Source organism: Chiloscyllium plagiosum, unplaced genomic scaffold (assembly GCF_037043375.1).
Source record: "Chiloscyllium plagiosum isolate Xiang-an unplaced genomic scaffold, Cpla_swu_hap1 HiC_scaffold_12, whole genome shotgun sequence".
NCBI lineage: Eukaryota > Metazoa > Chordata > Chondrichthyes > Orectolobiformes > Hemiscylliidae > Chiloscyllium > Chiloscyllium plagiosum.
In genome coordinates this window covers 20,199,959-20,213,758 of record NW_028270150.1, presented here as the reverse complement: position 1 = coordinate 20,213,758, position 13,800 = coordinate 20,199,959, and the positions used below count along the sequence as shown (strand labels likewise).

General features: G+C 46.1%; 1 protein-coding gene across 4 annotated transcripts in view; it reads right to left on the bottom strand.

Moving 5' to 3' along the window:
- Nucleotides 1-13,800, bottom strand: part of tmprss3a (transmembrane serine protease 3a) — a 55,194-nt gene that overhangs the window by 6,838 nt on the left and 34,556 nt on the right. For 3 of the 4 annotated variants that reach the window (XM_087992380.1, XM_087992381.1, XM_087992378.1), the window contains 4 exons: nt 10,794-10,959; nt 5,576-5,745; nt 3,803-3,898; nt 515-660 (listed from right to left, as the gene is read on the bottom strand). In XM_087992380.1, coding sequence (XP_087848506.1) covers nt 515-660; nt 3,803-3,898; nt 5,576-5,745; nt 10,794-10,959 — 578 coding nt within the window. The remainder of the gene's footprint in view (nt 1-514; nt 661-3,802; nt 3,899-5,575; nt 5,746-10,793; nt 10,960-13,800) is intronic. The other variant, XM_087992379.1, reaches the window with a different exon arrangement.

Here is a 13,800-nt window from a genome sequence, read left to right as displayed (position 1 = left end):
ATTTTTTTGTACAGAGGTTGGTGTGTGTATGGAATGAGCTGCCAGAGGATGGGGTGGAGGCTGGTACAATTACAACGTTTAAAGGGTATCTGGATGGGTACATGAATAGACAAGGTTTCAAGGGATATGGGCCAAGTGCTTGCAAATGGGACTAGATTGGTTTAGGATATCTGGCCGGCATGGGCGGGTTGGACTGAAGGGTCTGTCTCCAGGCTGTATATCTCTATGACTCTACTGTCATCAAGATCTACAACACAGAAAGAAGCCCCATTAAGTCTGTGCCAGTTAAAACAGACATCTAACTATTCTAATGCCATTTTCCAGCGCTTGGCCCATCGTCGCAAGTGCATTATACATTGTCCTGAACAAAATAGTTATTTATAAGTAATGGACATTTTTATCAACAATGGAATATATCAATGGAATTAATCAAAACAGGGAGGGGGTGCCCTGTTAGTCAGTGGTCCTCATGGGTGACCAGTTCCCAAGAATTATATGCATCTTTGAACATTACCTGGCAGGAATCGACCCCTCCCTGAAGATAGCCAGCACAAATCATTCTGGAACTTATCCTCTTGTAGTATATTTCTGGGCGGCTGCACACGTGATTGGATATTAGGGGAACCTGGGCCTCCATTAGACTGACCGAAATTTCATCTGCTGAATAAAAAATCACATAATTTAGTCTGCTTCACTCAATGGAATCATAGATTTGAATAAAAAAAGGAGACATTGTCCCAGGTTTACCTGGCTAAGTAACGCTGAGTTTGAGGGTGTTTAGCTATTAGCGTTTACATCACCCAACAGCCTGTTCTAAGGGAGAGATGGCCAGTGAGTTAGAAATCATCAAGTTGTTGGGTGATCTGTGCCGAACTACATTTAACCTCAGAAAAATGTCAACTTGTGGTGCCCTTCCTGAGAGTATGGTGAAGTCACTGTTGGTCACACATTAATCACCTATTAACCTCTTTGGAAAGGTACGGCTGGAATTTAACACCGTAAGCAATTCTCCAAAGAGAAGATGTATGTCATTTCCAGCTCTCTGACCCAGAAAGAGAACAATTTAAAGCATGAATTTTAATTCCCAAAGGACAAAATTGCCACTAGTCAATTTTAAAGTTGGGAATTCAACATTTTTGTTCCTTGTCTTACTTTCTCCCTTTGGCAATCCAATCTTTTACTTCTCTGCTTGACTTGACACTAATCCATGTATTTCCTTCTTTGCATAATGTCTGATTGTTCGTGAAGGTCCCAGATGTCTATTGTCTTCACCATCAACTTACACTTCCAGTAAAGGAACAGGTAAAGTCACTATAGTTCCATGGGGGTGCTCTCTCATTACAGAGAGATAACTGGTGATGAATTTAACCCAAGGGCAAAGGGTAAAGGAGCAAGATGGAGAAGGCAAGACCTTCAAGGCAACCTTAGTTGATGTGGGAATTGAAGCCACACTGTTGGCATCCCTTTGCATTGTACACTCGTCATCCAGTCAACGGAACTGACTGACACTTACTTCCAATAATGTACCAAAATATATTTCTCAAGGTGATGGATGAGGGAAGAATCCCAACTAATGGAATCATTTATTCTGTTCCTGCAAAATCTGAACTCTTACATTTCGCTTACAAAGGGATATAAAGGATTGGAAAAGCTCATTCCAGTCAGTCAGGCTGATCCAAAAAAATCTAAATGTAAGATGTAGGCTTATCTCTTGTACCCTTCCTCCCTCTTAGCTGTCCAGACATTCACTATCATCATTGTGAAACTGTTGAATGTAAACTGTTTACTGGCCTTCCCTTGCCCCATTGTGCCTCTAGTTACGGAGCCTTTGCTAACATTGAATAATTTATTGATGCTTTGTTTATCAACATCAATTGGAAACAGACTATGGTTTGAGCCTCCCTAATCTCTCCCAGTCCCCTCAACTCCCTTCACGAAGACGATAGAGGATACTCTGACTTTGAGTGAAATGGCCAATGATACACATCACTAACATGACATGAATGATCAAACACAGCCCAGTTCATATATAGGAGCAGAAGTAGGCCATTTGGCCCATCGTTCCTGCTCCACCATTCAATATGATTTAGGCTGATCAGACAACTCAGTACCCTGTTCGCGATTTCACGCCATACTATTTTATACATTGAGCCCGAGGAACTAGAGGACACAGGCTTAAGGTGAGAGGATAAAGACTTAAAAAGGGCTAACCTCTCCTCGCAGAGCAGTTGTTAGTGGAATTGGTGATGGTGAGTACAATTACAACATTTAAAAGGCAATTGGATAGGATTATGAATAGGAAGGGTTTAAATGCTGGCAAATGGGACTAGGTCATATTGGGATGTCTGGACAGCATGGACAAGTTGGACCAAAGGGTCTGTTTCCACGTTGTATGATTTTATGACTCAAAAACTATATCTATAACTCACCATACCTCCACATGCCTTTAGAAACTAGAAATTTAACTATATTCAATGACTGGGCCTCCATAGCCTTCTATTGTAGAGAATTCCGTAGGCTCACCATCCGTCTGACTGAAAAACTGTCTTAGCCAGGCTCCAACTGTACAGCAGGGATAACAGTGTGGAATCTACATACAAACTAGGAACTTGAGCAGGCCAATCACCCCTTTGAGGCTGGCCCACCATTTGATAGGATCATAGCTGATCTGATTGTGATCTCGACACTACTTTCCTATCCATTCCCAATAACTTGGAATCCCTTATTTATCAAGATCTATCTATCTCAGGCCTCAAAATATTCAACAACCCTAACTCCCGTCTCTCTGGGGAAGAGGATCAGGAATAACAAGCTTGATGGACTTTCCCTCTCTCTTATTAAGACTGACCAATTAAATATGAAGTTACAAGACAATCCCATGACTCACAGTACGCTGACAATACATGCATGTGCATTGATATATGGTGACACTATACTGTTGCCCAGTAGGACATTATTTTCTTTTGTCAAACATAAATTGCTCTCCATTTGGAGGTTTTGATTCTTTCTGCAGGGTCACTCTATGGATAGAGCTGCCTATCAACATTTCATGTGATACACCATTCCTTGCAAATAAGAAGTAAACCTGGGATGACACGTTGGCTCAGTAGTTGGCACTGCTGCCTCATAGTGCCAGGGACCTGGGTTCAACTCCAGCCTTGGGTCACGGTCTGTGTGGAGTCTGCATGTGTCTGCATGACTTCCTTCCATGTGCTCCAGGTTCCTCCCACAGTCCAAAGCTGTGTAGGTTTGGTGGATTGGCCATGCTGAATTATCCCATTGTGTACTAGGATGTGCAGGCTAGGTGGGTGAACCATAGCAAATGTACAGTTATGAGGTTAGGGTGGGGGGACTGGGTCTGGCTGGGATGCTGTTTGGAGAGTCAGTGCAGACTTGATAGGCCAAACAGCCTTTTCCGTGCCGCAGGGATTCTATGACAAAGTTGCCATAGACCCATTGGACCATAAAGTTGCTTTCTAATTAGATAGAGAGAGATGACTGGTGGTGAGTTTAACTTGAGGGTCATCAGGCCTCAGATGAGGGTAAGGTCGAGAAGCCATTCATGGTAACCCCAAATCAGCCATCCAGCCATTTGAGCTGACTGATCCTCTTGTATGTATGTCTCAATGGGATGTTTGGATTGGAGGGTGGGTAGATTTTATCTAAAGTTTACACCATTTTCATTTTTCAGTGGGGATCATTTCAAAGGCACCCTGGCTGACCTGTCACCTCTTGGCCCAAGCAATATTAAGTCCAGATGTCCTGGTTGAGATAAGGTGATGATTTTTCAAATCAGTTTTACCTCCTTCAGCAGTCAGGCCCCATCCTGAAATCCAGCAGGCCGTACCTTCTGCAAACTCTTGTCCTGAATTGGGAAGGCAGATAGGCTGAATCCAATCTGTGTTATGTTAAAAAAAATGTACAAGACATTTCCTGTAAGCTCGTAGCAAAATTACAATTTCAAAACAGAATCCCAAAGTCGCTGGGAATACAAGAAAATTGAGCCTTTAATTCTCTTGAGCTGATGCACTCTGTTTTTAAGGGTGAAAGGATTCTGAGAGAGACTATGGATATATTACCTTCTCTGTTATAGACCATAAGAAATAGGAATAGAGGAGGACCATTTCGCCCCTCAAGCCTGCTCTATCATTCAACAGGATCTTGGCTGATCTGAAATTCCCCAGGTCCACTTTCCTCTGTTTTCTCTGCAACCCTCAATTCCCCTACTGATCAATCTATCAATCTCACAAGGACTCTAGCCCCAAAGCTCTCTGTGGGGAGGTGTTTCAAACACTCTCTGAGAGAAGAAATTCCTCATCTCTGTCTTAAACTGATGTCCTTTTATTTTGAGACAATGCCCTCTGTTTCTAGGCTCTCCCATCTCTCTTGCCAATTAAAGCTTCGGACTCAAGCAGCTAATGGTCCAATCATCAAGGTTGCATTAATGAAAATTGGCAAAGTGGATGGGCACTGAGTTGGGTGAATGCAGCGGTTTCAGAGGATGTAGATCTGATGGAGATGACAGCGATAGCAATGCTATGACTGATGATGAAAACAATGAATGAGAATTTTAATGTTGAGGCATTTTTGGACATGAGTCCAAGTCAATCTCTCTTCACCAAGTTAACAAATTATCTAGGTTTTGTATGATCCAGATAGGTTAGGGTTAGGGTTACGGTCATGAACCTTCCTTGAATCATTCTGACAGTCTTCAGCCTGCGTACTGCATAGTCAGACAGGTCAACAGTCTGATCAGAATAAAGCTCTCTCTACTCTGACCACAACTCAATACTATCTTTTGAAGGCAAAACCATGCTGAGTCAGATATATCCCTGAATCAGCAAACCAGCTAATCCCTACAGTAAGCCTGGATTTAGTTGCATTGTGGTAGTTAATCTTCAAAAAGTTTTATCCTCAGCAGAAGGATATTGTGAAATATCAATTTGCAACACTTGCCTTTTGTGTAGTCACTGAGTCCAGTGTCAATGTGAAGTAAGTTGTAATTATGTACAGTCACTCTACTGTGGGCTCAGCTTCTGCGAGAACTGTATCAAAAGTAGGCCTAGCTTCCTTCTCAGATGGCAATGCTATAGTTTAGCATAAGGAAGAGGCTTTTACCTAAGCAACTTGGACTATGTGGAATGGTGGCACAGTGGTTAGCACTGCTACCCCACAGCGCTAGCAACCAGGGTTCATTTCCAGCCTTAGGTAACTGTTTATGTGGAGTTTGCCCATTCTCCCTGTGTCTGTGTGGGCTTCCTCCCATAATCCAAAGATATGCAGGTTAGGTGGATTGGCCATGCTAAATTACCCATAATGTCCAAGGATGTGCAGGTTACTGGATTAGCTATGGGAAATGTCGGGTGGGCTGGTCTTCAGAGGGTTGGTGTGGACTTGATGGGCCAAATGGCCTGTTTCCAAACTGTAGGGATTCTTTATCTTGATCAAGTGCCTGAATGAAAAGGTAGCTAATGTTCCTCATAGACAATTGTCATTCCATTTAATTTTTAGATTGAGTCCAAAGAACAAAATTAAGGATCTTTTCATGAGCTCGCAAAATCAGTGATAAAGTTACCATTAAACATCAATGGCCTCGCCAGTTTGATGAGTGCTATGTCATAATCATAAGTCCTTCCTTTATATTTCTTGTGATGTATGATCTTCTCCACAATGTAGGATGAGCTATCAGTCAGTGGCTGTTCTACAATTCCAACATAGACCTTCCATGAGGTGAGAAATATAAACCTGAAACCAGAATGGACAACACTGAATTAGACTACACATTATTGAAATGCTGGTTCAGAGATATGCCCTTCCCCTCCCAAATAAGAAGTCACACTTTAGGGTAAGATTTAAATATTATTCACATAAAGTTAAAATCTCAATGTGAGAGATAGTTTTTAATGGTTATTTTAGCTTGCTGTCCTCTACCCTTTCAGATGCTAATGCAGGCACATCCATGTGCTCTCTGTCCTCCATTACCAAGGCTATTTTGCTAATTGTCCTCCCTAAACTCAGGTCGGACATTTCTAACCCTCTCACTTGTCACCACCTGGAAATGTGCTCTGGCACCACATCCTGTTTCATACCATGCTTTTTAAAATATATTTGTGGGATGTGGGTATCGCTGGCCCTTGAGAAGGTGGTGGTGAGCTGCCTTCTTGAACCGCTGCAGTCCACTTGCTGTGGGTTGACTCACAATGTCATGAGGGAGGAATTTCCAGGATTTTGTCCCAATGACAGTGAAGGAACAGTGATATATTTTAAAGTCAGGATGGTAAGTGGCTTGGAGGGGAACTTGCAAGTGGTGGTGTTCCTTTGAATGTGCTACCCTTGTCCTTCTAGATGGAAGTGGTCATGAGCTTGGAAAGTATTGTGTGATGATCTTAGGTGAATTTCTGCAGTGCATCTTGTGAATGGTACACACTGCTGCTATTAAGCATCAGTGTTGAAGGGAGTAGATGCTTGTGGATGTGGTGCCAATCAACCGGGCTGCTACATCCTGGGTAGTATCAAGCTTCTTGAGTGTTGTTGGGGTTGTGCTTATCCAGGCATGGATGGATAAATGTCCCATTTATCCATCACCTGTGTGGATTTATTAAGGTGTATTGGCGCCCTGTTGAATAGGGAGAGAATTTTCAAATTCTCATTATTATGTTCAAATCCATCCATGCCCTCCCTAAATCTGTTACTTCCTCCAAGCCCACATGTGCCTGAGATTAGGAAGCTTCTCCAACTCTGATCTTTGGAGCAATCCTCAATTTCCATAACTCCAGCATTGTTTGCCATGATTTCAACTGCCCAAGCTCCATGTTCAGAAATCCCGCCCAAAAACCTCACTCTCTTCCTCAGAGAGAGTCGCGGGATTGTTATGGTGGGAAGGGAGCCCATTGTGCCTGCATAGATTTGATTACCTTGTGCCAGTCTCCTTCCTTTTTCCCAAACACCTTGCAAACCATTTCAATCAGAGCAGTCATCCTGCACCCTGTCGCATGCCTTAATTGAACCTGCCTCTACCACATTTCAGGGCGGCGCATTCCATGTGCATTCCCTTTCTGTTCAGTGTCTAGCTCAACCCAGAAATCCCAGATTGGTTAGTTAGAGCGATTTAGAGTTAGAGGGGTAGACTATTGGACCCTCACAATCAGCAGGTCCCAGATTCGCTGTTGACTGTCAGCAGCTGACATTTCAAACAAGTAAACAGCACCAAAATGATATGATCTTTGATGGTTCAGCAAACAAGTCAACTTCATAGCCCTTAATAAGGGATGATTTGGAGGTGCTGATGTAGGACTGGGGTGGACAAAGTTAAAAATCGCACAACACCAGGTTATAGTCCAACAGGTTTGTTTGGAAGCACTAGTTTTCATAGAACATAGAACATAGAACTATACAGCACAGAACAGGCCCTTCGGCCCACGATGTTGTGCTGAACATTTGTCCTAGCTTAAGCACCCATCCATGTACCGATCTAATTGCCGCTTAAAGGTCACCAATGACTCTGACTCTGCCACTCCCACAGGCAGCGCATTCCATGCCCCCACCACTCTCTCGGTAAAGAACCTACCCCTGACATCCCTCCTATACCTTCCACCCTTCACCTTAAATATATGTCCCCTTGTAACACTCTGTTGTACCCAGGGAAAAAGTTTCTGACTGTCTACTCTATCTATTCCTCTGATCATCTTATAAACCTCTATCAAGTCACCCCTCATCCTTCGCCGTTCCAATGAGAAAAAGTCTAGCACTCTCAACCTATCCTCGTACGACCTATTCTCCATTCCAGGCAAAATCCTGGTAAATCTCCTCTGCACCCTCTCCAAAGCTTCCACATCTTTCCTAAAGTGAGGCGACCAGAACTGCACACAGTACTCCAAATGTGGCCTTACCAAGGTCCTGTACAGCTGCAACATCACCTCACGACTCTTGAATTCAATCCCTCTGCTAATGAATGCTAATAAACCATAGGCCTTCTTACAAGCTCTATCCACCTGAGTGGCAACTTTCAAAGATCTAGGAACGTAGACCCCAAGATCCCTCTGCTCCTCCACCTTACTAAGAACCCTACCGTTAACCCTGTATTTCGGAGTGCTGCTCCTTCATCAGGTGGTTGTGGAGCAGGACCAGAAAATACAAAATTTATAGAAAAGGGTTACAGTGTCACGGAGTTGGAATGATATATGAAACAAACTTAGATCAAGTCTTACATCTTTTAGGATGGGATCTGCTGGTTAGGCTCTTTAATATGTAAATTTGAGAACTCCTTTTAAGTTACATTCTCAAGGTGGCTTCAGTTTATCTAACAATAGGTGCTATCTTAGCTCAGACAATGTATTAAAGGTGTGAACTTAGAGTCTGTCCCAATGTTGAGTCAGTTTTACTTCTCAAGTGAGACTTACAGAATGTAGGGGAGGTATGTTGGCAAGGAGGAGGTAATAACTCAACTATGGTAAAAACAATGACTGCAGATGCTGGAAACCAGATTCTGGATCACACCAGATGGCCTCCTTCTTTAGAGACCGCAATTTCCCTTCCCACGTGGTTAAAGATGCCCTCCAACGCATCTCATCCACATCCCGCACCTCCGCCCTCAGACCCAACCCCTCCAACCGCAACAAGGACAGAACGCTCCTGGTGCTCACCTTCCACCCTACCAACCTTCGCATAAACCAAATCATCCGACAACATTTCCGCCACCTCCAAACAGACCCCACCACCAGGGATATATTTCCCTCCCCACCCCTCTCCACCTTCCGCAAAGACCGTTCCCTCCGTGACTACCTGGTCAGGTCCACGCCCCCCTACGACCCACCCTCCCATCCTGGCACTTTCCCCTGCCACCGCAGGAACTGTAAAACCTGCGCCCACACCTCCTCCCTCACCTCTATCCAAGGCCCCAAAGGAGCTTTCCACATCCATCAAAGTTTTACCTGCACATCCACTAATATCATCTATTGTATCCGTTGCTCCCGATGCGGTCTCCTCTCCATTGGGGAGACTGGGTGCCTCCTAGCAGAGCGCTTTAGGGAACATCTCCGAGACACCCGCACCAATCAACCAAATCACCCAGTGGCTCAACATTTCAACTCCCCCTCCCACTCTGCCGAGGATATGGAGGTGCTGGGCCTCCTCCACCGCCGCTCCCTCACCACCAGACGCCTGGAGGAAGAACGCCTCATCTTCCGCCTCGGAACACTTCAACCCCAGGGCATCAATGTGGATTTCAACAGTTTCCTCATTTCCCCTTCCCCCACCTCATCCTAGCTTCTAACCTCCCGCAACTCGATCCCCTGACCTGTCCGGACTTGTCCGACCTGCCCAGCTCCTTTTCCACCTATCCACTCCACCCTCTCCTCCCTGACCTATCATCTTCATCCCCTTCCCCACTGACCTATTGTACTCTATGCCACTCTCTCCCCACCCCCACCCTCCTCTAGCTTATCTCTCCACGCTTCAGGCTCTCTGCCTTTATTCCTGATGAAGGGCTTTTGCCCGAAACGTCGATTTTGCCTGTCCTCGGATGCTGCCTGAATTGCTGTGCTCTTCCAGCACCACTGATCCAGAATAACTCAACTATGTCAAACCCGTGTAAAATACTGGTTCATCTGGAGTGTGTGTCCAGTTCTGTGCAAGACATTTTCGGAGGCGTGTGAAGGCATTGGAGAGACACACAGGAATGGAAACAATGATAAGAAACTTTGGCTACGTAGATAGATTGGAAAAATTAGGATGACTTTCCTTGCAGAAGAGAAGATTGAGAGGGGGTTTGTTGGACATACTCACAATCAAAAGGGGTCTATAGAATCATAGAGTTATAAAGTTGACAGCAAGGAAATAGACCTTCCAGTCCAACTTGTTCATGCCGACCAGATATCCTAAATTAATTTAGACCCCAATTAAATAAAGTAAAGCTGTCCCTACTGGGGAAGGCTTGATAATGAGAGGGCAACAGATGTAAGGCAAGACAAACAGTGGAGACTTGAGGAGAAAACTCTTTAAGTAGAAGGAGTAACTAAAATCTGGAATGAAGCACCTGAGAATGTGGTGAAAGTGGGGTCACCTGAGGTGTTCAAGAGAAAATTGGATTAGCATCTGAAGAGGAACAAAGTGCAGGGCTACTTGGAGAAAGTGGGGCAGAGGAACCAGGCAAATTGCTCACTGGGAGAGTCAGAGTAGACGCACTGTATTAAATGGCCTCCTTCTGTGCTGTCATTCAGTGATTCCATAGAGGTTTGTCACGAGAGAGTCCAAAAATGGATCGAGTTGCAACGTGGAACTGGGAAAGAAACTGGGGAATGATTTAAGAAATGCTGGATCGATGGGCTTGAGAAACATATCCACCGCGATCGAATGATGGAGAAAATCCGATGAGCCAAATGGCCTGATTCTGCTCCTATGTCTTATGGTTCTTTGTCCTATTGACACAAATAGGCTGGGAAGAGGTTGAATGATCTGTTCTCCATGTCTACCTTCTACCCATTGGCTGAGAGAGGTATATTGAGTGGGATAAAGAATGGGAGTCATAGAAAGTACCAGAAAGGAAGGAATTCAAAGGATTGAGCTGATGTAGTCAATGATCGATTGTGACTGATTTGACCTTTATCTTGTAGTTGAGTGCAGGAGAGGGGAATTCATATTTTAGTCAGGAATGACTACTGCCCTATGATTTGATAAGAGAACAATGTCTTTGTTTGGTAGCCCAAAGCCATCAATCTAATCCATACCCCAATGATCTGATACGTTTGGTACTTGTTATCACGATATTTGATTCAAGTCATGAGGCAATGACTTACTCAACGACACAATGTGCAGCCGTCGCTATCCATTGGGAAGCAATGATGGATCCCCCACATAGATGCTGTCCATCAAAGTGAAGGCTTGCCTGCCATGGCCAATGACCAACCACTGAGACATTCCCACCAACTATCCGAGATGTGTATTGAGGCCTGGAGCCACACTCTGCAGAAGGGAAATGACACAGATTTTAGGGCAAACTACAGGTTTGAGATTTTTTTTCTTAGGCTGTCCTCACTGCGTGTTCCTTCCTCCTTTCTAGAGTCAGATTCAGTGCAGTAGGAGGCCATTTGACCCATCGAGATTATGCCAGCTCTCTGCAGAGCAACCAAGTCAGTCCCATTTTCCTGCCATCTCAACTTTGCAAGTCTATTTCCTTCACGTTTCATTCTAACATCCTTTTGAAATCATTAATCTCTGCTTTCACCACCCTCACGGGAAATGAGCTCCAGCTCATTACCCCTGATAAAAAAGTTCTTCCCTGCATTTCCCTGACAATCCATGCCCAGAATCTTAAGTCTGTTTTCTCTATGTTTACATCATCAATGGATCAGAAGAGTTTCCTTATCTACCTTATCTAATCCTGCCACAATCATGTACAACTTGTTCAGCGGGTCAACCTCCTTCACTCCAAGAATATCAACCCTAGCTTCTCCAACCCTACCTTCTAGGGAAAATCTCACATCTCAGGAACCATAGAGTAATAGAGATAGACAGCATGGGGACACACCCTTCCATCTAACTCATCCATGATGACCAGATATCCGAAACTAATCTCGTCCCATTTGCCAGCTTTTGGCTCATATCCCTCTAAACCCTTCCTATTCATAAACTCATCCAGCGTCTTTTTGGCAACTCTCAACTGCTCGCTCTCAAGGACTGTCACATCTTTCCTGAAGTGTGGTGACCAGGCCTGCATGCAATTCTCCAGGTGTGAAGAATCTTTGTAAAGACTTTCCTACTTTGCACTCAAAAGTGGGCTCTGTTCTTCAAAGAGAAAGTGAGGGCTGCAGATGCTGGAGATCAGAGCTGAAAATGTGTTGTTGGAAAAGCGCAGCAGGTCAGGCAGCATCCAAGGAACAGGAGAATCGACGTTTCGGGCATAAGCCCTTCTTCAGGAATGAGGAAAGTGTGTCCAGCAGGCTAAGATAAAAGGTAGGGAGGAGGGACTTGGAGGAGAGGCGTTGGAAATGCGATAGGTGGAAGGAGGTCAAGGTGAGGGTGATAGGCCAGAATGGGGTGGGGGCGGAGAGGTCAGGAAGAAGATTGCAGGTTAGGAAGGCGGTGCTGAGTTCGAGTGATTTGACTGAGACAAGGTGGGGGGAGGGGAAATGAGGAAACTGGAGAAATCTGAGTTCATCCCTTGTGGTTGGAGGGTTCCCAGGCAGAAGATGAGGCGCTCTTCCTCCAACCGTCGTGTTGCCATGGTCTGGCGATGGAGGAGTCCAGGGACCTGCATGTCCTTGGTGGAGTGGGAGGGGGAGTTAAAGTGTTGGGCTACGGGGTGGTTGGGTTGGTTGGTCCGGGTGTCCCAGAGGTGTTCTCTGAAACGTTCCGCAAGTAGGCGGCCTGTCTCCCCAATATAGAGGAGGCCACATCGGGTGCAGCGGATGCAATAGATGATGTCTGTGGAGGTGCAGGTGAATTTGTGGCAGATACGGAAGTGTCCCTTGGGACCTTGGAGGGAAGTAAGGGGGGAGGTGTGGGCGCAAGTTTTTCATTTCTTGCGGTTGCAGGGGAAGGTGCCGGGAGTGGAGGTTGGGTTGGTGGGGGGTGTGGACCTGACGAGGGAGTCACGGAGGGAGTGGTCTTTTCGGAACGCTGATAGGGGAGGGGAGGGAAATATATCCCTGGTGGTGGGGTCCGTTTGGAGGTGGCGGAAATGACGGCGGATGATACGTTGTACATGGAGGTTGGTGGGGTGGTAGGTGAGGACCAGTGGGGTTCTGTCCTGGTGGCGGTTGGAGGGGCGGGGCTCAAGGGCAGAGGAGCGGGAAGTGGAAGAGATGCGGTGTAGGGCATCGTCGACTACGTCTGGCGGGAAATTGCGGTCCTTGAAGAAGGAGGCTATCTGGGTTGTACAGTTTTGGAACTGGTCCTCCTGGGAGCAGATGCGGCGGAGACGAAGGAATTGGGAATATGGGATGGCGTTTTTACAGGGGGCAGGGTGGGAGGAGGTGTAGTCCAGGTAGCTGTGGGAGTCGGACGGTTTATAGTAAATGTCCGTGTCGATTCGGTCACCCGAGATAGAAATGGAAAGGTCTAGGAAGGGGAGGGAGGAGTCTGAGACGGTCCAGGTGAATTTGAGGTCGGGGTGGAAGGTGTTGGTAAAGTGGATGAACTGTTCAACCTCCTCGTGGGAGCACGAGGCAGCGCCGATACAGTCATCGATGTAGTGGAGGAAAAGGTGGGGGGTGGTGCCAGTGTAGCTGCGGAAGATGGACTGTTCCGCATATCCTACGAAGAGGCAGGCATAGCTGGGGCCCATGCGGGTGCCCATGGCTACTCCTTTGGTTTGGAGGAAGTGGGAGGATTGGAAAGAGAAGTTGTTCAGGGTGAGGACCAGTTCAGTCAGTCGAAGGAGGGTGTCAGTGGAAGGGTACTGGTTGGTACGGCGGGAAAGGAAGAAGCGGAGGGCTTTAAGTCCTTCGTGATGGGGGATGGAGGTGTACTGGATGGCCATGGTGAAGATAAGGCATTGGGGACCGGGGAAGCGAAAATCATGGAGGAGGTGGAGGGCGTGGGTGGTGTCCCGAACGTAGGTGGGGAGTTCTTGGACTAAGGGGGACAGGACCGTGTCGAGGTATGCAGAGATGAGTTCGGTGGGGCAGGAACAGGCTGAGACAATGGGTCGGCCAGGGCAGTCAGGTTTGTGGATTTTGGGCAGGAGGTAGAAGCGGGCGGTGCGGGGTTGTGGGACTATGAGGTTGGAGGCGGTGGATGGGAGATCCCCTGAGGTGATGAGGTTATGGATGGTCTGGGAGATGATGGTTTGGTGGTGGGGGG